The 25041-nt window shown below is 43.1% G+C and overlaps 1 protein-coding gene across 1 annotated transcript in view; it reads right to left on the reverse strand.

Annotated features, from left to right (window-relative positions):
• BCKDHA (branched chain keto acid dehydrogenase E1 subunit alpha) overlaps positions 1-25041 on the reverse strand; it is a 39730-nt gene that overhangs the window by 11326 nt on the left and 3363 nt on the right. The window contains exons 2-8 of the mRNA XM_089684251.1: positions 19856-20032; positions 14791-14877; positions 8947-9055; positions 8701-8862; positions 5961-6167; positions 5010-5151; positions 4755-4926 (exon numbers count right to left, since the gene is read on the reverse strand). Coding sequence (XP_089540377.1) covers positions 4755-4926; positions 5010-5151; positions 5961-6167; positions 8701-8862; positions 8947-9055; positions 14791-14877; positions 19856-20032 — 1056 coding nt within the window. The remainder of the gene's footprint in view (positions 1-4754; positions 4927-5009; positions 5152-5960; positions 6168-8700; positions 8863-8946; positions 9056-14790; positions 14878-19855; positions 20033-25041) is intronic.

Below are 25041 nucleotides of genomic sequence, written 5' to 3' on the forward strand. Positions count from 1 at the left end.
CTTTTTGCATTGGCTTTGGAACCCTTGCCAGCAGCAATCAGTCAATCCTCTAATATCATAGGATTCAAAAGGTCTACAGGGGAGGACAAACTAGCATTATGTGCTGATGACAGCTTACAGTTTTTGGGGGATATTTCCTCCTCTTTAATTGAAGTAATGTCTCTTATCAATATATATGGTTCATTTTCAGGTTTTACTATTGAGACAAGTCAGTTCTTTTACCACTGGACCCCCCCCCTTCCATTAGGCCTACCCTCAATTGCTAAGCAGATATCGGTTGTGCCCTCCTTCAAATATTTAGGAGTTTTGGTCACCCCTCAGGTGACTGACTACATGGAATGTAATTTGGAACCCTTATTCCATAGGTTAAAACATACGGGCGGAACATGGTGTAAATTGCCTCCAACGGTCACTAGCAGGGCTAATTTAATTAGGATGCTCTATATTTTACATAACTGCCCAGTGTTGCTTCCACAGCTCTTTTTTGCAGACATCCCAGAATATGGCTTTCCACATTACAATTGCCCAAGGATGGGGGTGGGGCCTGGCTGTACCTAATGCCAGATTATACTTTTATAGTGTCACAGATGCAAAATTGGTATGGCTGGAATAAGCTAGATCCCGCAGACCAAATCCAGTGTATTATTCTATCTCAGTTTATTAGTGCCCCACCGGTACAATTGTTATTCTCTCATAAATTTTTATCAAAAACACTCCTTTCCTACTTTTAACTTCATACACAAGGTATGGGACTGTGTCTGAACCATAGCCATGCATGAGGGGTATACTCAATATATGCCTATTTGGAATAACCCCCAGTTATCAGAAGTGACAAAGCTTGAGGGTTTTGATCTTTGGAAACAGTCTGGGCTCTGGCTTCTCCATCAATTGTATAATAAGGCTATATTTTTGCCCTTTAGAGCAATGATAGACCAATATCATATACCCAATACATTTTTTTTTAAATATCTCCAGTTAGTTATTCTATGCCATAACATTCCTATTTATATATAACCCTTCCATACCATTGACTATGGCGGTATCCACATCTTGCCCAAAGAGAGGTCTCATTGGGGATCTGTACTCCTCTCTACAAACGTCTATTAGTGCTCGCTCCCAGATACACAGTTTATTGCAGTGGCAAGATCTTGAATAATAGAGGACGAGGAATGGGCTCAGACACTGAAATCCCTTTCACAAGTATCTTTATCCCCATCACAACACCTGACACAACTGTTTATAATTCATAGAGTGCATTATACCCCACTAAAGCTACACTCCTGGGGAAGGATAGAATCTCCATTGTGCCTCAAAATGTCACTTAGATAACAGTACACTTATCCATATGTTGTGGCGCTGCCCTAAACTTCACCAAAACTGGTGTTTGGTCCTTAACTCCTTAACACTCTTATTTCCATCTGTTCCATGCAGGTGCAGTTTGATCACAAAATTGCATTAGGGAGCATAGTGTCTGAGAACATCCTCCCCATTGAGATGTACTTATTATGGATTAAATCCCTATGTTTAGCCTGTAAACTTATCCTTCAAAAAATGAATCTCCCCTATGCCACCATCATAATAGTCAATGGTGCGGCGTTCTCAATTTTAATTTGAGGAGGGAGGAGCTAACATACAAGGATAGGAACTGTCCCAAAAAATTTAGGAAAAATATGGTCTGGTCTCTGTGGTTGGAGTCTAATGATTCCACATTTTCATCATTATCCATGGGGACAGCTGTGGAGAGTTAGATATCTGGTATATCAGATACGGTATTACTTATTCTAAAAGGTCTTTAGTTTTGTCTGGAATAGTGAGATAGGAGAAGAGTTGTATTTGACTATACTGACTCTGAGTATCTTGCATATAAGTGACGTAATTTTGCACGATATCTATCTAGAACAAAAATAAGTTCTGGCTAGAAGGCCTATAGCCCCATCTGTTGTAATAATTTTCTCTGTTTTTTATTCTTGTTCAAATCATTTCCAGATTTACGTGAGCTGGTTTTGGCATAACATTGCTCCATGTAACGTTTATATGTAGTGTTTGCTGTTTTGTTTGTATAAAAATGCTAAATCACCTTAATAAAAATTACTTGATTAAAAAAAAAAAAAAAAACTCATAAAAATGCAGGTAAAATGCAAGTGCTTCTAAATGTTTTTTTTTTTTTTTTTTTTTTTTTTTTTTTTAACAAAGAAAAGGGAAACCCTCAAATACATGTCCTGAAAAAATGTTCCTCCAAAGCTACAAGTCGTGTCACCAAACTTCTGGCCACTGATTGTAAGATTTCTGTTAGAAGGAAGTATCAGATTTTGGGCCTGAATGGCATTTCGCTAAACCTCTTTAGTCAAGATCACATAACCAATGCCTACACATTTGGTCATAGAACCTGCCATGGGGGGGGGGGCTGGAGAAGTCTTTTTCTGCAAAAATAGATTGCCAGACTTCTTTTAAACTTCTACAGGATGAAATTAGGGGAGTAGAATAAACAAGGAGACCAGGGGTGTTATTTTGCTAGTTTCAATTCTGTCACTCATTATTGAACAATCAGCTGACAGAACCTGTACTTTAATAAGCCAACATTGGCAGCTCCTACATCTGTTATTTATCTATTTCAGGTACATATAGTGCGCCATCAATTTACGCAGCGCTTTACATATATATTGTACTATTGTACATTCACATCAGTTCATAACCCTCAAGGGGCGTACAGTCTAAAGGTCCCTAACTTACATTCATACATACACATACTAGGGACAATTTAGACAGGATCCAATTAACCAGCATGTTTTTGGAGTGTGGGAGGTAGCTGGAGTACCTGGAGGAAACTGGAGTGCCTAGAGGAAACCCAAAAGGAGGCACAGGGAGAACATGCAAACTCCAGGCAGGTGGTGCAGTGGCTGGGATTCGAACCAACGACCCTTGTACTGCCAGCTGGAAGTGCTAACCATTTAGCCACTGTGTTATCACAGACTCACTTTAAAAGTGGCCTTTTAAGTCTTACCCTAGTTACTTTCTGATGTCTTGCATGAAAAACGACCTTTTACATAATCACTGCCTTAGACTCTCCAAGGTTCCACAATGATCTGTAGCTGTTCTCTTCATTAGGAGAGGAAAAGTGGTTACTCTGTTTTTTGAGTGCAGAAAACATTTTTTTTTAACAGTTTCAATACCGTGCAATTTTACCCCTTCCTGCCCAGGCCATTTTTCACATTTCAGCGCTCTCACACTTTGAATGACAATTGCGCGGTCATACAACATTGTACCCAAACTAAAATTTTATCATTTTCTTCACACAACTAGAGCTTTCTTTTGCTGGTATTTAATCACCGCTGGGGTTTTTATTTTTTGCTAAATTAACAAAAAAAAACAGAAATTTTGAAAAAAAAAACAAAAACATGTTTTTCTTTGTTTCTGTTATAAAAGTTTACAAATAAATAATTGTTCTTCATAAATTTAGGCCAAGATGTATTCTGCTACATGTCTTTGGTGAAAAAAACCCAAATTAGGATGTATTATTTAGTCTGTAGGAAAGTTATAGCGTTTACAAACTATGGTATAGATCTGAAAATTGATCAATCCTGAAGTACTGACAGCCAATCTAATTTCTTGAGGTCTAAGAATGTCAGAACAGTACAGATACCCCCAAATGACCCCTTTTTGCAGAGTAGACAGTCCGACGTACTTCATAAGAGGAATGGCGAGTTTTTTGAAGTTGTATTTTTTTTGTCATTTTTCGGAAAATTAAAAAATTAAAAAAATTATTTTCACAATTTTTTTTTTTTTTTACATACTGTCACCAGTGCAGTACAGCGTCATCATATAACTGGCATGGCAGTGAATAGGGACACTGACTGGCGACAGTATGAAAAAAAATATATATATTTTTTTATTATTTTTAATTTATTACATTTTTTAAATTTTTTTTTAAGATTTTTTTTCATATTTTTCTATGACCAAAGTAGTACAATGTTACCATAGTAACACTGTACTACTTTGGGGAAGTGATCAGTATTTTTTTTTTTTTTTTTTTTTTTACACAATTTGCTTATAGCAAAGAATTACTTTGCTATAAGCAAGCATTTACCTGAATGAAATCGATTCATTCAGGTTTTTTTTTTTTTGTGCTTAGCTGTGATTTGGTCACAGCTAATCACATGACATGTGCATGTGATTAGCTGTGACCATTCACAGCTAGGCACTAGTATACAATGGATGGCATGAATGAAGCCATCCATTGTATACAACTGTCATGTGACCTGCTGTGATTGGTCACAGCAGGTCACATGGTACCAGCAACGGGGGGCCGGTACTCAGATCTGTCATCGGCCGTGTCCGAGGTACACGGCCGGTGACAGATCGCGCCGCTGCGAGGCTCTGCATTAGCGCAAACTGCGCATGTGCGGGCGCACGCCAAATGGCGTGCACCCGGAATGCCGATGCACTTTTGAAGCCGCCAAACGGCCATTGGCCGGGCGGCTAATGGTTAAACAAGCTAGCAAATATTCCTGAGGAATAAGAAAAAGGATGTAGCTCGGCAGGATTACTTGTAAACACACAAAATGTGCGCTGCTATGTACACACATCCAGCACTGCATGCAAAAAAAAATTGATAGTAATAGTTTGGTGCCATTGGGCTTTAGCTCACTTACAGCCAGCTACTTAAGTTAGTATGGTTCTTGTAAATGTAGAAAGTAAATCAAAATAGGTGGAAAGTTGTCATGACCATTAACTATTATATATGGAGATCATCTCACCAGTTTGCGGGACTTTTTTCTCCATACTTTCTCCTGTTCATCATCCCACCAGCCCTTGTGCATCATGTAGTGACGAAGCCGAGAAATGGGGTGATCCTGTTTGTCCCAGTAGTTGACTTCATCCACTGACCGGTAGGCAGAACTGTCATCGCTGGTGCTATGATGTCCAATCCTTCAAATAACAATCGCATAGGGGTCAGCCCTTTTCCCTGAGCAACCATCCCTCCCACATATCCAGCGCATTCCTAAAATTACCTGTACGTCATAGCCTCTATGAGGAATGGCTGGTTCTCTGCTACTGCTCTGCGCCTTGCCTCTTTGGTCGCATTGTACACTGCGAAGACATCATTTCCGTCCACTCGAATAGACAGGATTCCATAACCAGGACCTCGAGCAGCTGCAATAATAGAATAAACGTTAAGGTACATTGTTGTACATTCAGAACAGAATAAGGTAGGGGAAGGAGGGGATATATAAGATACCTGTCAGGTTTATCATTCTGGCATTCATCCTGTGTAGCTAGCTGCCTTTATCTATGGACTTGTCCGGTCAGTATCCTTTTTTCTCTGTGTCAAAACTGCAGACCAGGTAATGTTTGGTTAACTCACACACCTCACAGCGTGGCACAGCACTTTTTTTCTTGGAACACACCCTGTGCTCCCGACTTTCTCGCCTAGCCTTGTTGCCTGAAGCCGCCTGGGATACTCACATCATGTATCTCAGAAGGCTTCAAGGCAATCTACATTACATTGCCTATGCGTTGCAGTGAATCATGAAGGGGATGGCTGCAGGAACCAAGAAGAGACAAACAGCCCCCTGATGATGTAAGAGAAGAAAGGGGTCATAGGACCTGACATACAAAAGCAGACCAGTGGAGAACATCAAAACAATGCTGGATTCACTGGGGGCAAAAGTATATTTTATGAGGACAACCCAGCAGAAAAGGTAAGAGCAAAGAAAAAAAAAAAAAAAAAGTATGGGAAAGAAAAGTTTTTAAACTTTTAAGATAGCTGCAGTGTTTACAGGCAGCATTAGCAGTCCACCAACTCTCCTTTATTTGCGACTTGGAACATGTATGTTATACACATTACAGAGCACAAAGTAAAACAGCACAACAAGAAAATACAATAATCAAAACAAAGTTAATATATTCAATATATCAGATTTTGATCCAGGTGTACAGTATGGTCTACATGTAATACTCACCAATGCCATCCCCACGGTACTGCTCAGAGGTTGGGGTCGATATGGCATATCCATTATTCCTACAGAAGAAGATCACTGGACACTCCAATGTTGCAGAAAAATTAAAAGCAGCATGGGCATCTCCTTCACTTGCTGCACCTTCACCAAAGTAGCAAATGACGACACGATCTGCATTTTCACGTTTTATAGCATATGCTGCACCCACAGCTATAAAGACATTATCATAACAGATTAACATACACAGGAAAAAGCTGTATAACCTAGTAGGATGTGATGTACACGATGGTTATAACAAAAAATATGAGGGGGGGGGGGGGGGCGGAGGACAAGGTCTTAAAACTGAAAAAAAGCTGTTAAATATACATCTGACATACATTTATGTGAATATTTAGCAGACAATGGATTTGTAATTCTGTTAACTCAGTCTTGCCTTTACATACCTCTGCCACACTGCACAGACAGCCAAGAAACACCCATATTTCAGGTTCAGCACTGCAGCTTCCTTTGTCACTGGTCCACTTAAAGTGGACCTTTACCTTCTATATCAAGTACCCCCCTTCTCCACTCCTCCCCAGGAATCAAGCAGTGGTTTTTTTTTTATTTACCTTTTTTTCCTTGCAAACAGCATGGCCCCCGCCCCTTAGACCAGGCTCACACTGATGCGCTGCAGGAAACGCTGCAAATCCTGTGCATTTCCTGCACCGCATTGCATTTGCATGGCATTCATGTGATCTTGTGCATGCTTCAATGTTAAATTAATGACACCCTGAAACAGATCGCAAAACGTGATGCAATTGCCAGAAGTCGCATTGCACGGGTGAGAACACCCATGAATTGCAATTCGGGTGCGGGTAAAAAAAAAAAAAAAAAAAAAAAAAAGGGGTCCTGCACTTTTTTGGTGAGGATGCGATATGATTTGAGCCATACAAACTATGGCTCAAATTGCACAGTACAGACATTGCATGTAATTCACACAGGAATCCGGTGAGATCCTGTGTGAATTACATGTGGTGTATTAGTGTGAACCCAGTCTAAATGCACATCATTCGCCTAGATCAGTGTTTCTCAACTCCAGTCCTCATGGACCCCCAACAGGTCATGTTTTCAGGATTTCCATTATTTTGCACAGGTGATTTGATCAGTTTCACTGCCTTAGTAATTACCACAGCTGTTTCATCTGAGGGAAATCCTGAAAACATGACCTGTTGGGGGTCCATGAGGACTGGAGTTGAGAAACACTGGCCTAGATGAATGACGTGCACAGTGCACGCTGGGCCTCCTGGGATATGCACACAACATATCCCAGGTGGCCTTTAGTCTTTCACTGAGTGAGGAGGGGTGGGCCTAGCGGTGCATCATTGCGAGGTCTCGCCGGCTGAACCCAGAAGAGTCAGCGGGCCTCTCGATGCCACAAGATGGTGGTGCGGGACCCAGCGGTGTCTGCTGACAGAAGGATGTCAACGGGACAATGCTGGATCTGATGGCTGGGTGGATGAGTATCCAAACTGTGCCTACAACATAGGTTAAAAAAAAAAAAAAAAAAAAAAAATGAAAAGGTGAGAGTAGGCTGAAGGTCCTCGAACAATGAAACAGCATCAATATACTGTCCAGTAAACAAGCAGATGAAACAACAAATTTAATGTTGAACCAGGAAATAGTGGAGCTTCTGCTTTGGTGATAGAATTGCTTGTGGATGTGTTAAAAAATAAATAAATAAAAATGTGAAGAGTGTATTTGGGTAAAGACAAATCACAAATCTAAACACCAGAAAAAAAGGGATCTTTATTTTTTTAAAAGATACCCTTGCATTGCCAATGGTTATCTTGTTTTTTCTAGAGGGAGTGGATTAAAGGTGCATAGTCCTTGCTCCCGCAAGCTTCCTCCGCATTGCATGAGAAACTGCTTCTTTTTGGTGTAAGACCTGTCACAGTTCTCCAACATCATCATGTGCAATGCAGGACAAGCAGTCATGGTATGTAAATCACTGTATTTATCATCTCTTTGCAGTACAAAAGGGGACCCACTTCAAGTAGAACTTTTCTCCAGCCCTAAGATTAGCTTTAAAGCAGTCAGACAACCACCTGCACTCTCCAAGTAAATGCCATGCCGACTCTATGGACCCATTCGTAGTGGTGTCAGAATGGGAAGCCTAGTAGGTATTTATCAGATCAACACACATCATTTCTTGGCACAGAACTTAGGTGCTCATTTTTTCTTTGTGGTCAAGCCAACCTCTGTCTTAGTTTTCAATAGCAAAGTGATTGTAAAGGCAGAATTTTTTATTTTTTTTTATAAACTAACCTGTCATGCTTGCGCTGTGCAGTGGATTTGCACAGAGCAGCTCCAATTCTCCTCTTCTGGGGTCCCCAGACAGCGCTCCTGGCCCCTCCCCTCCTGCCAAGCGCAAGCAGCTCGCTATGGGGCACCCGATTGTGAATGACGGTAAGGAAGCCAATGGCTCTTGGTGCTGTCTCAGCCAATGAGGATGGAGAGACCCAGGACAATTGAGGCTCTCATGACAATCCCTGGATCAAGATGGGGCTCAGGTAAATATTGATGTGGGGGGGGGGTGAGCACTGCTGCTTGAGCCTTTATGCTTTCTTTTATGCTGTCTTTTCACTTTATGCTTTCTTTTCTCTATTTTTTGGTGAAAAGGGATTACGCACAAAAAAACCCAAAAAGAATGCAGTATTCGTTGTACTGAAATTCCGTGTAGAAATAACAGGTAGCTTAAATTTACCTTGTGGTATCTGTGTTGCTAATGGAGAAGAGATGGTAACAAAATTCCGATCTTTACAACCATAATGTACAGGCATTTGCCGCCCCTTTCCGGGGTCTAAGGCATTACCATAGCACTGCGCCATAAAAAGATCCAGAGGATACCCCCTGTACATCAGGACTCCTAGAAAGAAAAATACAGCGAAACTCATTACAAGAAGACTGCATATTATATGTTTTAATTGCATATTTAGAAATGGTAGCTCACCTGCCTCTCGATACTGTCCGAATACCAAGTCTGTGTCAGTAAGAGCAGCTGCACTACCCACATGTGTGCCCTCCTCACCGTAATTTGTCATGTAGAATGAAATTCTTCCCTGTAACATAACAATATTTGATTTCACCAGCACAAGCATTTCTACAATAGGGCAACACAAATGGAAGGGAGTTAGCAGACATGGAGTCTGTACCTGCCAGTGCAGAGTGACAGACATAAGGGACCTATGAGACATGTGGTCTGTCCCTCTCACTGCAGAGTGACATAAATGTAAGGAAGGTATGGAACATGCAGTCTGTCCCTCCCATTGCAGGGTGACAAAGATAGAGGACAGCTAGGAGACATGGACTGTGTGCTCTCCAGTGCAGGGTGACACAAACAGAAGCGAGGCATGAAACATGGTTTCTGTACCTCTCACTGCTAGGTGACAGACAGAAAGTGGCTATGAGGAAGCTATAAAACATGGAGTCTACTCCCACTTCCCTTGTCTAGGGTGGTACGAAAAATGCAGTCTAACCCTCCCATTGCAGATGCAATATTCCTAATGCACACGTTCCTGCAGATGGCTATTCGGTATTGTTGGGTGCTCTAGTGACCACAGGCTGGGAACCATAGACAATCCAAGTGAAGAAACGTCACCAGCATATCCTCTTTCCACCAGACACTGACAAGGCTTTTGGATCTGACACTGCAATCGATTGAGAGAAATTAAACATTCTCAAGAAGAGACAGGTTGATCTCAAATTGCATGGACAAATCTCACTGGAATATTATAGAGGAACAAAACCGTGAGTTTTGTGAGAAGTGGTGAAATGTATCAACCCAAAACTCATTGAACTATATGCTTCTGACTTTGTCCTGAATGGCAACTGGCATCACATCTGTTTATGGCTACCAAGCTAACGATCGCAAGGGCTTGGAAGACTCCCCTTCTCAGCTTCGAGGCTGTCAAAAACCAGATGAACTTCATAATGGTCAATGAAAAACTGATGGCTATACTGTTAGACACCCACACAAAATTCCTGCAGACATGGCGTCCCTGGCTTGATATAGCCCAACCATTGAGATTCGACCAGTCCCTTTTGTCGATATAAAATTTACATATCAGTTTATTTTTCTTTTTTTTTCTGCTGCGATCCCCCTGGAGCCCTTTTTGTTTTCGTCTCCTTCCTCTTCGTTCTTCTCTTTCCTTTTGTCTAGTCTGTTTTCATGCTATGTGTACTGATTGTGATTATTGCTTTGAGTGCCGCACCAGAATACTATATCCTTATGCTGGACTCCATCGGGAGCCCTGTGTGTGGAATGCCCGTTTTTATTCCGAGAGGTTCTCCGCTTTCTATATGCTGATATAGTGACAATTTTTCCTTTGAGTTTATATTCTCATTGGTCTATAAACGTTTCCCATTTTTGCAACTTATTGTTTTCTCCTTTTTTTTTTTTTCCTCTCTTTCTGTACTCGGCACTTAAGTCTGATGTTTATTTCTATGTTTCTCCATCAGTACGTATTCTGTAATTTTCAACGAATACCTTGTATGTTTTATTCCTGTTGGTCAATGCATCTGTTTTTGTCTGATTCTCTGCTCCTATCTATTCTATAATAAAATTCTTTGTAAAAGAACTATATGCCTCTGGTCATTGAGGAAGTGAAGGTCCAGTTGTGCCAGGACCACTGCGAGCTGACTGTTCTGGAACTTTCATTACACAATAAAGACAAGCAAACAAGTGCTTTACAAGAGATGAACCAGGAGATACAGTGCTCAGCATAAAATGAGTACACCCCTTTGAAAAGTAAGATTTTAAACAATATCTCAAATGAACACAAGAACAATTTCCAACATTTTGACAAAACTGAGTTTTATAGAACATTTGTTTAGCTCATTACATGAAATTAAGGTTAATAATATAACTTAGATTACAAAATCTTCAGTTTTACTCAAATTAGTTGATACAAATCATGGAGGTCATGCAAAATACTAGATGGAGTAGTTTTTGTTGTGGGGTGGATTCATTTTTGTAAGGACAGCACCAAGTCTTCTAGGCATGGAATGAGCAAGTTGGCGACATATTGAAACATCTATCATTCTTCAAGAACAACTTCTTTTAGAACCTGGATGCTGAATGGAGAGTGATGTCAACTTGTCTCTTCAAAATTCCCCATAGGTGTTCGATTGGGTTCAGATCAGGAGACATACTTGGCTACTGAATTACTTTCGCTTTTCTTCATAAATGCAACAGTGGCCTTAGATGTGTGTTTTGGATCACTGTCATGTTGGAAAAGTGCACGACAACCAAGGGCACAGAGTAATGGTAGCATCTTTTCGATCAATATAGAGCAGTACATCTGTGAATTCATGATACTACCATTGAAATGCAGCTCCCCGACACCAGCAGCACTCACACAGCCACACAGAAGGACACCACCACCACGTTTCACTGTAGGCACCATGCATTTTTCTTTGTACTCACCTTTGTGACGCCATACAGTTTTGAAGCCATCAGTTCCAAAAACGTTTATCTTGGTCTCATCATTCCAAAGTAAAGAGCCCCAGTAATCTTTTTCAGCATGGGCCCTGCAAATTTTAGGCAGGCTTTTTGTGCATGGCCTTTAGAAGAAGCTTCCTTCGTGGACAACATCCATGTATGTCATTCCTCTGCAGTGTACGTCATATTGTATCACAGGAAACAATCACCCCAGTTTGGATTTCTACTTCTTTAGCTAACTGCAGTGAACTTGCATGGTGATTTTCTTCAACCCCTCTCATCAAAAGAAGCTCCTGTCAAGATGTCAACTTCCATGGACGGCCTGGATGTCTCTGTAAGATGGTTGCAGTTCCATTTCTGTTAAAATTTATATCACTTTTGCTACAGTATTGTGACTGATAAGTGAAGCTTTGCTGATCTTCTTGTAACCTTCACCTTTCTTGTGTAAAGAGATTATTTTCTCAGGCTTTGTGACATTTCTCATCCATGAGGTGCCATTGCTGACAGCATGAAATGGGAAGGGGTTTTCATTGGGGTGTATTTATTTTTGCAAAATGGTCTTGAATGAATTTGTACATTTTTGTATGTGCAAATTAACAAATCTTATTTGCAATCAATGGCCCGCATTTGTGGGAGTATTGTGTAGTGTAGTGTTCCATAGAAAATGTTGATTCTGAAAGGAAAGTAAAGGTTTTCTGAAAAATCTTTTGGGGTGTACTCATTTATGCTGAGCACTGTCACTGAATACACTATGTGACAAACAAACAGGTGAATCTTGATTACCAGGGAGGTAGAGTGTACCCGTGGTTAACCTGTATCATCAGGCCCAGAAGGAGGGTGATTCCGTGCCCCTTATCCAATACTCTGCATGAATGCAGCCCCCAACCTCCACCGATAAAGATTGGTGGATCTTGTATCATGGATTACAAGGAATACAGGGAAGGCATGCTATTGATGTTGGCAACTCATTAAGGATCCTACACACAGGATAAAAAAAATGATGTGAACTATTTGATCAACATTGGGTGTTCGAATGGTTGGGTCTCCATGGACACGGCAGAGTTTTTGATGAATGAACATCCAAGATCACCGGTGATTTATAGGTTACCTAAAATCCACAAGGGCAGCAACCCTCTTAAATTCAGGCCCATAGTGTCTGGGTCGATCACAGGCCCTGGTACAATGGATTGATTTTCATCTTCAGACTCTGGTAAACCGCTTACCAGCATATGTCAGAGACACACGTGATTTTTTTGGTCAAATTTGTGAAATTCGCAACGTTTGATGCTAATTGACAATTAACAACTAAACAACTATGGATCTCTCATCTTTGTATACCAGCATACCCAACACAGCTGATTTAGCAGTGGTTAAACATTTCTTAGCCAAATTGACTGCCCAGAGCCTCCCAACTGATTATCTGATCAAATGTTTAAATTTTGTGTTGGAAAATAATATTTTTGCATTCAACAAAATACACTTAAATATGAGGCACAGCCATGGGCAGCTCTACAGCCCCCTCATTCACAAAGCTGATTGTAGGCTACATGGAAAAATTGAACATTTATGACATTTTGCTTATTTGGGACGGTGGGGGACCTGATTTCTTTGCATTTGTTGATTACTTGAATGGGATTTTCCCTGGCAAAATATTTGCACCCTAGGCACCTTGTAAATAGTCTACCTATCTCCAGGCTGGTCCAGGCTGATCCTAGACCGAAATATGCCAAATCAGTTTCCAGGCTGTCACAGAAACAGGGCTGTTACAAGTGTTCCAAAATGTAATGTCTGTAACTCCTTGATATGCGGTGAAATCTTTACACACCTGCATATTCCGTATATATAATTATGTGAACTGTAACACTGAATATTGTGCTTACATTTTAAAAAATGCCCATGTTCACCGGTTCACTTTAAATGGATATTCCAGAGGCACAGGAGTGACATTAGGACAGCCTTAGTGAAGGCCACCAAGAATGATTCTATAGACCTCACCAAACCTGTGGCTGTACATTTTGTCACAGAAAAACATCAGGTACATGAACTTAGGGGCATGTAATTGAACATGTGATTGTTCTGCGAGCAGTGATGACCGTGATGGTCTCCTCCTACACAGGGAGGCGTACTGGATTTATAAACTAAACACTGTACAGCCCGAGGGCGGCCTTAACCCTAACTTATCTTTCACCTGCTTCCTTGACGAGAGATGATGATGATATTGGATGCGTTCATGACTGAATGTACATGGTGGTCATTTTTCACATTTTTTCATTTTCTCTTTTCCTTGTTTCTTCCTCTTCTGTCCTTTTCTCTTTTCCTCTCTTTCCCAATCTTCTTCTAATTTTTTGTCCTTTATTGTTTTTTCAATTTTTCTTTCTCCTTTCTCTCTTCATTTGCTTTTTAATTTTTTCCATTTTTGGTTTTGCCTTTTTTTTCAATGTTTGTTTTTCTTCTTTGCATTTCTTTATTATTACTTATTTATATTATATTATTTTTAATTTTTTTGTTTGGTTGTTTTTCCTTAATTTTTCAATTTTTTTTATTTACTTTATTTTCTCTCTATTTTTCCTTCATTATATTTTAAAATTTGTTTCCTTTTATTTTCTTATACAATTTTAATTTTTTAATGTTTCTTCTTTCCCTTTTATGTTTTCCTCTTTTTTCTTCAGGTCCTTTTTTCTTTTCTCCCCTTCTTTCCCCTTTTTTTCTTACTTTTTGGTCTCTTTAGAGTTTCTCCTATCCCATTTCCCTTGCACTGGCTCACTGTCCACACTAGAGGGCTCTGCCACCTCCTCATATTTGTGACCCACTGGAGGCCACTTCAGCATTCAGTGTTGCTGCGGCAAAGTCTGACAGCCCACTGCAGTGAATTGCGTGTACTGCGCAGGCGCGCCAGCATGCACAGCATTGGAGGCCAGATCTCATGCCTCCATGCTGCTAACCAACCTGTAAACAAACCACCATCATTAAGACGTCAGGGGGCATGGTTAGGCCTCAAATGCCTTCACTGATTGGTGGATGGTCTGTTAAATATGTCTTGACTTGAAGAGCACTTTGTCACATGCCTGACGAAGGGGCCCTGCTTGGCTCCGAAACGTTGCCTTCTCTTTATCATGTTACCATGAAATAAAGCATTGGACCCATTTTGAGGAAAAATAATGTGCGGGTGACATTTCTTCACTTCCCATTGCAGGATGATGCACAAGGAAGGACACACATGAAGTCTGTTCTATCCACTGCATGATCACATAGAGGGGAACTATATGAGACATGGAGTTTGTTCCTGCCAAGGCAGCTATAAAGGTCGCTACGGTATGGTCTTCTCCACCCAATTCAAGCTAAAGAATCACGTACCTGTCTTTGAGACTCATACAGGATCCTATCCATAGTGTTGAGTAGGGTCATAGTGTGGTAGAACTTAAGTACTTGCTCCTGAGGGATCTGGAAGAAGGAATAAAATCAAACGTTATAACTGGTTACTTCCTAAAATGTACTCCTTGGTAATCTGAATCTTTTAAGCCTTCTCTGTGTATGCCATGGACCAAATCTAGCTTGGGCGTAGCATCAGGGGTCGCAACTGCGACCTTGCGCATGCTCCGGGGGGGTCCCGTGTTGCCTCCCTGTCGCTAGGCTTTCAATCTACTTCAGGGGGAGACACACAGCCGCATTTATTATGGCAGGCAAAGGAAGGCTGGGGGCCCCAGCCAATGGGCAGTTGCGGCTGGCTACACAGGAGGGAGCATGGCTGGTTCTTCACTTCATTTGCTGCCTGCCTCCATTCCTGGCCCCCTAACTTGGCATGCCTGCAGCTGACACTGAAGCAGTGTTGAGGCCAGCTGGCTCTAGAGGGAGATGCCAAAAGGTGCAGGATTTGGGGTGATGCCCCAAATCCTGTGAAGGTCCAGGAATTGGAGTGATCTAAGGTGTGATGGTGCAGGAACTGAGGTGTGATGGTGCAGAAACTGGACTGATCTAAGGGCACAGTTGTCTGAATTGCTCTATGTGTGCCCCTATGGCTGCATCACCCAGTCCACAAGATGTAGTGTTGTGAATGTGCAGAGCAGGGTGGAGGCAGTGCTCCAATCACCTGGCTGGATATGTCAGTGACTGATGGAGTACATTAACTGACAGACTCTGTATAAAAGTGTTTTAGGAAACTTGAAATCCAGCCCCCCACACACCTATAAAAAGAAAAAAATCCCATTATCATCGGTAGTCAGTGACACTTTAACCCTTCTCCACTTCCGGTTACACCTATACAGGGTGATGGGGCAAGCCCTTTCCCCAGTGGCGCACTCTTTGCTCAGCCACCCCGTCCAACTCCTCCCCGCCCAGGTCAACCATACATGTGCACACACAAGATGGGGAAGGCAGGCCACATTCTGAACTGCTAGCTGAAAAATAGTGGACTTGTAAGTGAATCGGGAAGTCAGAGGGCCTTCTGAGTTTCCTTTTTTAAATACAAGCACACCGCAGCTCAGAGTGTGGCCTGCATGGCCCCACCTTGTGTGTACGTGCAGCCGGCAGCAACTTGGAGCATCTTGGCACACGTTGGAAGTAGTGGGTGATAGTGGGAGGGCCCCAAGTCAACTTTTGCATCGGGGGCCCACAAGCTGCAAGTTACGCCCCTGTCTACTACAAAGAAAAGCAAAGCCATAGGCTAGCCAAACATGGTTCAGATTTGGTCTAATTACTACTGAATTGACTGAGCTGGGTGGAGAATTTCCAGCTCAACAGTGACTACATCTTATCAGATGCAGTCACTGTTTGGGTATTCAGGTAGCTAAGGGTGCTGCCTGCGTGAATAGAATAGCTGGCAGTGCAGATTCCTATTCCCAGTTTGGCATGGATGGAGAAATCTGTAGATTTCTTCTCTTTCAGCCTGAAGGCTGAACAAGAGAAATCTCAAAATGTATGGCTAGCTTTAAAGACAGAAAAAAATTTACCCTATACTGGAAATTTACACCTTTTTTACCATCCGCAATAATAATTATTATTATACAGTATTTATATAGTGCCAACAGTTTGCTCAGCGCCGTACATTACAATGGGAGACAATACATTAGACAGTACAATAACAATACAATACGATACACGAGGGTTTTGAAGGCCCTGCTCCTTGAAGCTTACAATCTAGGAGGGAGGGGATAGTGGTACAGGAGGAAATAGCTGTGGGGGATGGAGTGGTAGGAAGAGTGGAGGAGATCGGAAATTAGCTGAGGGCGGGGTAGGCTTCCCTGAAGAGATGGGTTTTCAGGGTGCGCCTAAAGGAGAAGAGAGTAGGTGATAGTCTGATGGATTGGGGTAGGGAGTTCCAGAGGATGGGGGAAGCCCTGGAGAAATCCTGGAGACGGTCATGGGAGGAGGAGACCAGGGAACTAGAGAGTAGGAGGTCTTGTGAGGAGCGGAGAGTGCGTTTTGGGTGGTATTTGGATATCAGGTCGGTGATGTAGTTCGGGGCAGTGTTATGGACAGCTTTGTACGTCAGTGTTAGCATTTTGAATTTTATCCGTTGGACAATCGGAAGCCAGTGGAGGGATTGGCAGAGGGGGGTGGCGGATACGGAGCAGTTAGTAAGGTGGATGAGTCTGGCTGCAGTATTCAGGATAGACTGAAGCGGGGATAGTCTGCGGTGAGGTAACCCGGAGGGAGTTACAGTAGTCACGTCGTGATATGTCGTGAAGGGAGTGAATGAGTTGCTTAGTAGTGTCTGGGGTTAGGAACGGACGTATTTTGGACATGTTGCGGAGGTGGAGTCTACATGAGTTTATCAGCAATTGGACCTGGAAAGACAGACTGGAGTCTAGGATGACACCTAGTACTCTGGCTTGTGGGGTGGGACGGATTGTGGCGTTGTTGGTCGCGATGAAGAAGTCGGGGGGGGGAGGGGGGGGGCAGGCTGGGGGGGAAAACTAGGAGTTCAGTTTTGGAAAGGTTTAATTTGAGGAAGTGGAGTGACATCCAATCCGATACGTTCAGTAGGCTAATGATTCGGAAGGAGACTGAAGGGGTGAGGCGAGGGGTAGAGAAATAGATTTGTGTGTCATCGGCATAGAGATGGTAGTTGAAACCGTGAGAGTGTATAAGTTGGCCAAGGGAGGAGGTGTAGATAGAGAAGAGAAGGGGCCCGAGGACAGAGCCTTGAGGGACCCCAACAGAGAGGGGGAGTGAGGGGGAGGTGGCAGTGTTCTAGGTAACACTGAAGGAGCGCTGTGATAGATAGGAGGAGAGCCAGGAGAGAGCGGAGTCTCTGATGCCAAGGGAGTATAGTTTATTAAGAAGGAGGGGGTAGTCAACTGTGTCGAAGGCCGCGGAGAGGTCGAGGAGTAGGAGGACTGAGTAGTGGCCATTAGCTTTGGCGGTTAGCAGGTCATTAGTGATTTTGAGTAGGGCGGTTTCGGTGGAGTGTAGGGGGCGGAAGCCAGACTGTAGTGGATCAAGGAGGTTGTTGTCAGTGAGGTGGGAACTTAGTCGATTATAGACTAAGCGCTCAAGGAGTTTGGATGTAAATGGCAGCAGGGAGATGGGTTTAAGGTTGTTCAGGTCGGTGGGATCCAGGGAGGGTTTTTTTTAAGTACGGGAGTGATGTGCGCGTGTTTCAGAGGGGAGGGGAATGCGCCAGTAGAGAGGGAGAGATTAAAGATGTGAGTGAGGGAGCGTAGGATGGAGGAGGAGGGTGATCGTAGGAGTTGTGAGGGGACAGGGTCAAGGGGGCAGGTGGTGAGGTGGGCTTCAGAGAAGACCTTAGTGACCTCTTCAGTGGTAGCAAGGTCGAAGGAGTGGAGTGTTGAGGGGGTTTTAGTGTGAGGAATGTTAGGTGGGGTGGAAGTCTGGACAGTGGCGGGGTCGAAGGAGAGGGGTGTTGAGGGGGTTTTCATGTGAGGGATGCTAGGTGGCGTGGAAGTCTGAGCAGTGGCGATGTCCCTACGAATTGCGTCGATCTTATTTTTGAAGTGGTTGGCAATCTCGTAGGCGTTGAGTGATATCTTTACTAACACATATGTGTAATTGTAAAAGTAACAAAAACGCTTCCCTTTAAACTTGAAAAGATTACATTTTGCGATCAGTAAACTAAGGGGTTCTTGGATGCAGACCTTATACCTTGGTTCACTATCAAGTGAGTCGCATACATAGAACAAACATGTAGCCAGTGATGTCTGACAAATGTTTAAAAGAGACGTACAGCCAAAGCTTGTTTGGCTGTACACCTCTTGTGGGGTCACAGCAGTGCAATAAAGCCGGCCATAAACGGTTCGAATCTTGGCCGGTTGTGCAGGGGCAAGCCGGAACTCGAACCATGTATGAGCAGGCTGAATGTATCCAATTTGATTGATCAACTCGTGTACAACCAGTCTGTTGGGTTTTACATGTGATTATTGCTAGCAGCTATTACAGCTAGTATAGCAGTAATTGCTGTGTTCTCTAGGTAGGGATGCCCCCCGCCAGGAGAACACAATGGCTCCACGGGAGGGATTCTCCCATCAACACTGACTGTGTTGATGGGGGAATTAAGTGGTTTTATTTCCTGCAAACACAGGCTGAAGGAAAGAAAATTGCTCCATCTATGGCTGGCTTAAGGTTGGCCATACATGAATCAGTTTATTTCAATCAGTCAGTAGGCTGATCAAAAAACAAAGCTGAACAGATTCTGCCAACCACACAAGCGAGGTGGGTCGATGTTATTGTACTCTGACAGTGGGACAGAATACACTGATCAGCAACAAAGCTGACTGTCTGCAGTGCTGATCGAAGGAAATTTTTCGCCTGTTCGAGAGAAGATCAACTTTTCTGGAACGGAATGGCCATAGATGGATCAAAATTCAGCCAGTCTCAGCTGAACCGGACGAATTTCGACCCATCTATGGCTAGCTTTATTTTTGTTCCATGACGCAGAGTCAGCTGATAGTGGGATATAGTCTGCTATCAGCTGATGGGGCAGAGTTGTCCAGGCTCATGGAGGATTCTGACAATATTGTCAGGATCCACCCAGCCACCTAATTGATAGCTGGCTCAGCATGTGGCTGAAAGCCAAAGCCAGCTGCACACATTCCCCCTTACCCGATGCTCCAGTGAGTGCTGGAAAAGCAGAGTGGAGAGCAATGACTGACAATCGCTGCTCTCTGCTTGGAAGACACCAAAAAGAGAGCAATCAACAGTCATGTGATTGCTCACTTCTCGGTGTAAGAGCTGATGTGGGAGAACTAGAGTATCAAACATATGCTTCAGCATGAAGGTGAGTGCGTATATTTAATTTTTTCATAAGCCCATGCTTCTCCTTTAACTCTGGTTCTGGATAATTAGTTTACGTCAAAACATGTAAAAGAGGCCAATACAAATGTCTGCTTTGGTACAAGTGTACTGAGCTGTTACGTGGAGTAACGAAAAGCAATCTCATCCAAGCACACAAACTGGATCTTACAAGGGGATCTTCACTGGCGTTGAGAATCTGCCCCTGTCGGTCCATCACCCGATACACTGGGATCCCAGAGATGACATTGGGCTGGATAAACTCTAGAGAGTCCACAAACTCAGCTGAGGCTCCTGGGAACTGCGGCTTTTCCTCCAGAGATGTGAATTCACTGAGGGAGCGAGTAGCCTGGAATGACACAATACAATATAGATGCTTAATTCAAATTGCTAACAGGAACAACATGGCAGTTATTTACCCAATACAGAGGCAACCGTGAAAAACTGAGGCCCTTTGTGGCATTAACCACTTCCAGTCCGGACACTTTTACCCCCTTCCTGTCCAGGCCAATTTACAGGAAGGGGGAGAAAAAGTGAGAGGAGTTCCCTTCACTGCCCTGGTTCACACCAGTGCGGCTTTGAAATTGCACTACTTCAGAACATTTTTAAAGCCGTAGATAAGTGCAATTTGGATCTCAGATTTCATTGTGGCTTATGACTTCATTTAGCAGAAGTTAACGCAAGTCGCAAGGAAATCGCAGAAAAGTAGTGCAGGAAATTTTTTCAGAGTCCCAATGATGCTCCACTGTCGAAAACAGGAAGCGACTTGACATGCGATTTTGAACTGTCAAATTGTGACAAATCACATTGGTGTAAACATGGGCTTAGACAGATTTCACCAGAACAGGTGCCCCCATTGGTAGCTCTCCCTTCCCCTTCCTGTAACAACTGTAAAATTGTGGATTTCCTGACATTTTCTGCCCTGGTGACGAGGATCACCGGGACAAATCGAGAGGGTGAATTTCCCCAACAGAAACACAGACAGCAGTAAAAACCTGACAGATTCTAATCCTTCCCTACTCTATCCAAAAATGAAACAAAAAGCTATACATACACTTTAACCACTTGCTATCCAGGGCAATTTTTTTTTTTACACACACGATAAAATTTGCATTTTTTGCTAGGAAATTACTTAGAACCTACAAACATTATATATTTGTGGAAAGCAGAGGCCCCAGAGAATAAAATGGTGGCTGTTGCAATTTTTTATGTCACGCGATATCCGTGTATCTATTGATCAAATCAGCCTTTCAGGAGAAAAATGCGCTAAAATGAATATTAGTGCACCCATTTTTTTGGCACAATATAAAAGATAAGGTTGCAGTGAAAAATAGATATCAAACATGTAAAGACTCAAATTTGTGTCTGTAAGGGAATTCCCGTGAGACGGCTGGTGAATAGACGTGCGCATATGTACAGAAATGCACGATCACGCACACGCACGGTGAAGATTGGCGCCAGACGGACTATTTAAGAGGTGCCTCTGCCTGTGCTGAGTGCTGACTGGTCTTCAGCTGTTCCCTGTTTCCTGCTCGTTCCTGAGTGTTATTTCCTTGTTACTGACCCGACTCTGATTCCTCTCCTGCTTGACACTGGTTCCTGACTTCGGCTCTGCTCCTGACTTTTGCTTGTTTATGACTTGGTACCTCGCTGTCCGCCCGTTGATGACCCTGGCTATCCCTTTGACATTGCTCCTATCTCCCATCCCAGCTTCCTGCCTTGCTCTGGTGCACACCTGGCGACCTACCATACCAGCTTTGCATATTACTACGGTGCCTGAATCGGAGGTTCACCAGTCTTCCAAAGTCTCCAACTGCAAGAGCTACAAACAACATCTGCTGGCGCTCTTGTCCCCCTGGTCCCTAGACACCCTCTGTTTCACTTCCAGTGGGGTCAGGGCTAGTGACACAAGTGAGGCCGACCTCGTCATTTCTGACTCCAATAAGGTACGTGACAATGTCTGTGAAAATGGTGAAAAACTATAGTACCTAAAATGTTTCATAGGTGACGCTTTAAAAGCCTTTACAGGAAATCAGTTTAGAGTTAACCTTGAATGTTGGCTCTAGAATTATTGCTCTCACTCCGATATTTATGTCGATACCTCACATGTGTGGTGTAATCGTTGTGTACATACTCATGCAGGAACTCAGCGAGTGCTTGCATTAGTGTGCATGTGCAGGATGCGTTTCATTTTTTTTTTTCCAATTATTTTTATTTTCTTAAAAATAATTTTTTTTTCATTGAACTTGCTATCACAAGTCCTTTATGGAAACATCAGGGGTCTATTAGACTCACAACATTTCTCCTGCTCTCCAAAGCAGCTAATCAAGCACAGATCATGCTTGATTAGCAGCATTCCAGGCTGGCAGCTCTGAAACTGTAAGTCACAAAATCATTGCCACTATATTAGTCACAGTGGGGAATTCATGTTCCTCTATCTCCTCTGTGTGAAGCAATCTTGGCTGCTTACCTCGGTCCTGGGCTCCCAGGAGCAGCAGGAAAATCTGGGAGTGTCCCTTTTCAGTACTGTAAGGCCTTATGAACAGCAGGCGTTTGCCCATCTCTCCTAGATGCCTTTCCTCCTGCCAGCAACATTTGGCAGGACTAAAGTTTTGGCCAGAATTAAAGTATAAATAAAGGCAAAACTTTTTTTTTTTTTTTTTTTTTTTTTAGTTTTGGATCGAGTGGACAGGGATTATTACCCCTATCAGTTTTTATTGTTGTCTGTGCCCTCATTAAGGAGATTCATCCTCTCGATTTGTCCTGTTTACCATTATCATCGTAAGTAAAAACTCCCAAATTTTGGGTTGTCCCCAGAAAAGTAATAGAGGGGAAATCTTCCAAATGGGGACACTAGTTCTGATGCCCTGGGGGTCCCCAAGGAATTCCCTTCAATTGTAGAGCTTTTCTTACTTCCAGGTTTGGCTATGGGACAGGAAGTGAAGGTAAATCTCCCCAACAGGACACAGATGACAAAAAATAAACTGAGAGGAGTTATAACCCTCCCTTACTCTAAACAAACTTAAAAAAAAAGTTTTCCTATAGTTCTACTTTAATAATTTATTCCTACCACTTAAAAAAAACGTTCAAGTGTTTGACGCACCTAGCGTTCATGCACGTTTATTTAAACGTCAAGCATTTTTTTCCTGCCACAACACTGCTGCTCCTGGATGCGCTAGCGGCAGTTTTTTTCAGCCTCCAAACACCTACTGTATGGGTGCATGGACACATAGGCCAACATGCAGGGGCATTTCCCTTATTATCTCACGTCTGGACTACTGCAACTCCCTCCTCACTGGCCTACCCCAACACAGGCTATCCCCACTTCATTCTATCCTGAACTCAGCGGCCAGACTCATCCACCTTACCAACCGCTCCGCTTCTGCCACCTCCCTCTGTCATTCCCTCCACTGGGTTCCGATTGCCTAACGCAGTAGGTTCAAACTACTAACATTGACATACAAAGCCATTCATAACGCTGCCCCAAACTACCTCACCGACCTGATACCCAAATACCACCCAACCTGTACTCTTCGCTCCTCACAAGAACTCCTACTTTATAGCTCCCTGGTCTCCTCATCCCACGCCCGACTGCAGGACTTCTCCAGGACTTCCTCCATCCTCTGGAACTCACTACCCCAATCCATCAGACTGTCACCTACCCTCCTCACCTTTAGGTGCACCCTGAAAATCCATCTCTTCAGGGAAGCCTACCCCACCCTCACCTAACAGCCGATCTCCTCCACTTCTCCTACCACTCCATCCCCCCACAGCCACTTCCTCCTGTACCACTATCCCCTCCCTCCTAGATTGTAAGCTCGAAAGAGTAGGGCCCTCAAACCCCTCGTGTATTGTTTTGTTACTGTATTGTCTCATGTACTGTCCCCCACTATAATGTACAGCGCTGAGCAAACCTTTTGGCGCTATATAAATACTGTATAATAATAATATAATAATTTAGAGGCAGAAAACAAAAAATGCCCGAGGCCCATAATAGCAGTGTTAAAAAAAAAACGTCCAGTGTGCAGGAGGCCTAAAAGTGATCGGGCAACTGCAGAGCCACCCGGATCACTTTTTCCTAAACAGCCAATTGGCAGATGTTAAAACAAAAAAAAAAAAAAAGCCAAGATCATGGCTCAGGGCAGTACAGTGACTAAGTGGTTAGCACTTCCACCTAGCAACACTAGGGTCATTGGTTCGAATCCCAACCATGACACTACCTGCACGGAGCTTGCATGTTCTCCATGTGCCTGCGAGGGTTTCCTCCGGGTACTCCAGTTTCCTCCCACACTCCAAAGACATGGTGGTAGGTTAATTAACTGCTGTCTAAATTGGCCCTAGTATGCATGAATATGAGTTAGCAACCTTACCCTAGGTTCACACCTATGCGGCCGTGCGTCAATGCACTACTTTGGAAAACGAAGCCCGCACGGGAACCTCGGTTCCCAGTACAGTTGCGTTTCCCAGTGCGGGCGGCGTGCCATTAGAACTAATAGCACCCACCCACGGGTCAGCAATTCTCTGTGCGGGTGGTGCGGCTGCATGGATTTTCGTGCGGATCCGCAGCGGCACCACCCGCACAGATGCGAACCGGGGGTTGGATTGTAAGCTCCTTGAAGGCAAGGACTGAATGTATAATAAATATGTAATGTGCTGCGTAATTTGACAGAACTATACTATAGTACCTGTAATAAAATGAAAATAAATAAATGGCTGCAGCCATTATCTTCATATAACCACTTGGTCGCAGAATGTACCGTATATCTACATACAGTGGTCAGCAAGTGGTTAAAGTTGAACTCCAGGAATGATTTGTATTGCACAGTCATATTGGTGCAGCTTGGTACTAAGTCAGTATTCATATCTCATAGCTGATGGGCTGCTGGAGAAATTGAAAAATAAAAATATTTCTCAGACTGTATTGAACTAACATAAAACAAAATGACTTTTTATGTAGGTCACTAGAACTTTTTTTTATTTTTTATTCTTTTTAAACCCAAGGCATGTGCTGTGTATGTAGACGAGTTGTCTCCAGCGATCCCCGGTCACAAGCAGCATTGTATTATCTAAGAGGCAGAACCAGCCACACCGGCCTTCTCTACGCCCTTTGGGAGTCAGCCAATCAGCACTCACACAGCAGGCAAGCCTCCTCAGGCAGTAACTGACCTTCCTTTTATCAGGACGCTGACAGCTGTACATATACACAGTGTCACCCTTTACATTCGCTTCCCATAGCAGTGCATGGCTGGAGCTTGTACAAGAATAAAGACGACGGAAAAATTCTGCACACTACTGCATGTGTCACAGTGATTGTTTTATGTCACCCAGCCAGGATAGATTGTTTATTCTGAGAATTCT

Source organism: Staurois parvus, unplaced genomic scaffold (genome assembly GCF_062004578.1).
Source record: "Staurois parvus isolate SC_StPar_1 unplaced genomic scaffold, SC_StPar_1.0 ptg000340l, whole genome shotgun sequence".
NCBI classification, from domain to species: Eukaryota; Metazoa; Chordata; class Amphibia; order Anura; family Ranidae; genus Staurois; species Staurois parvus.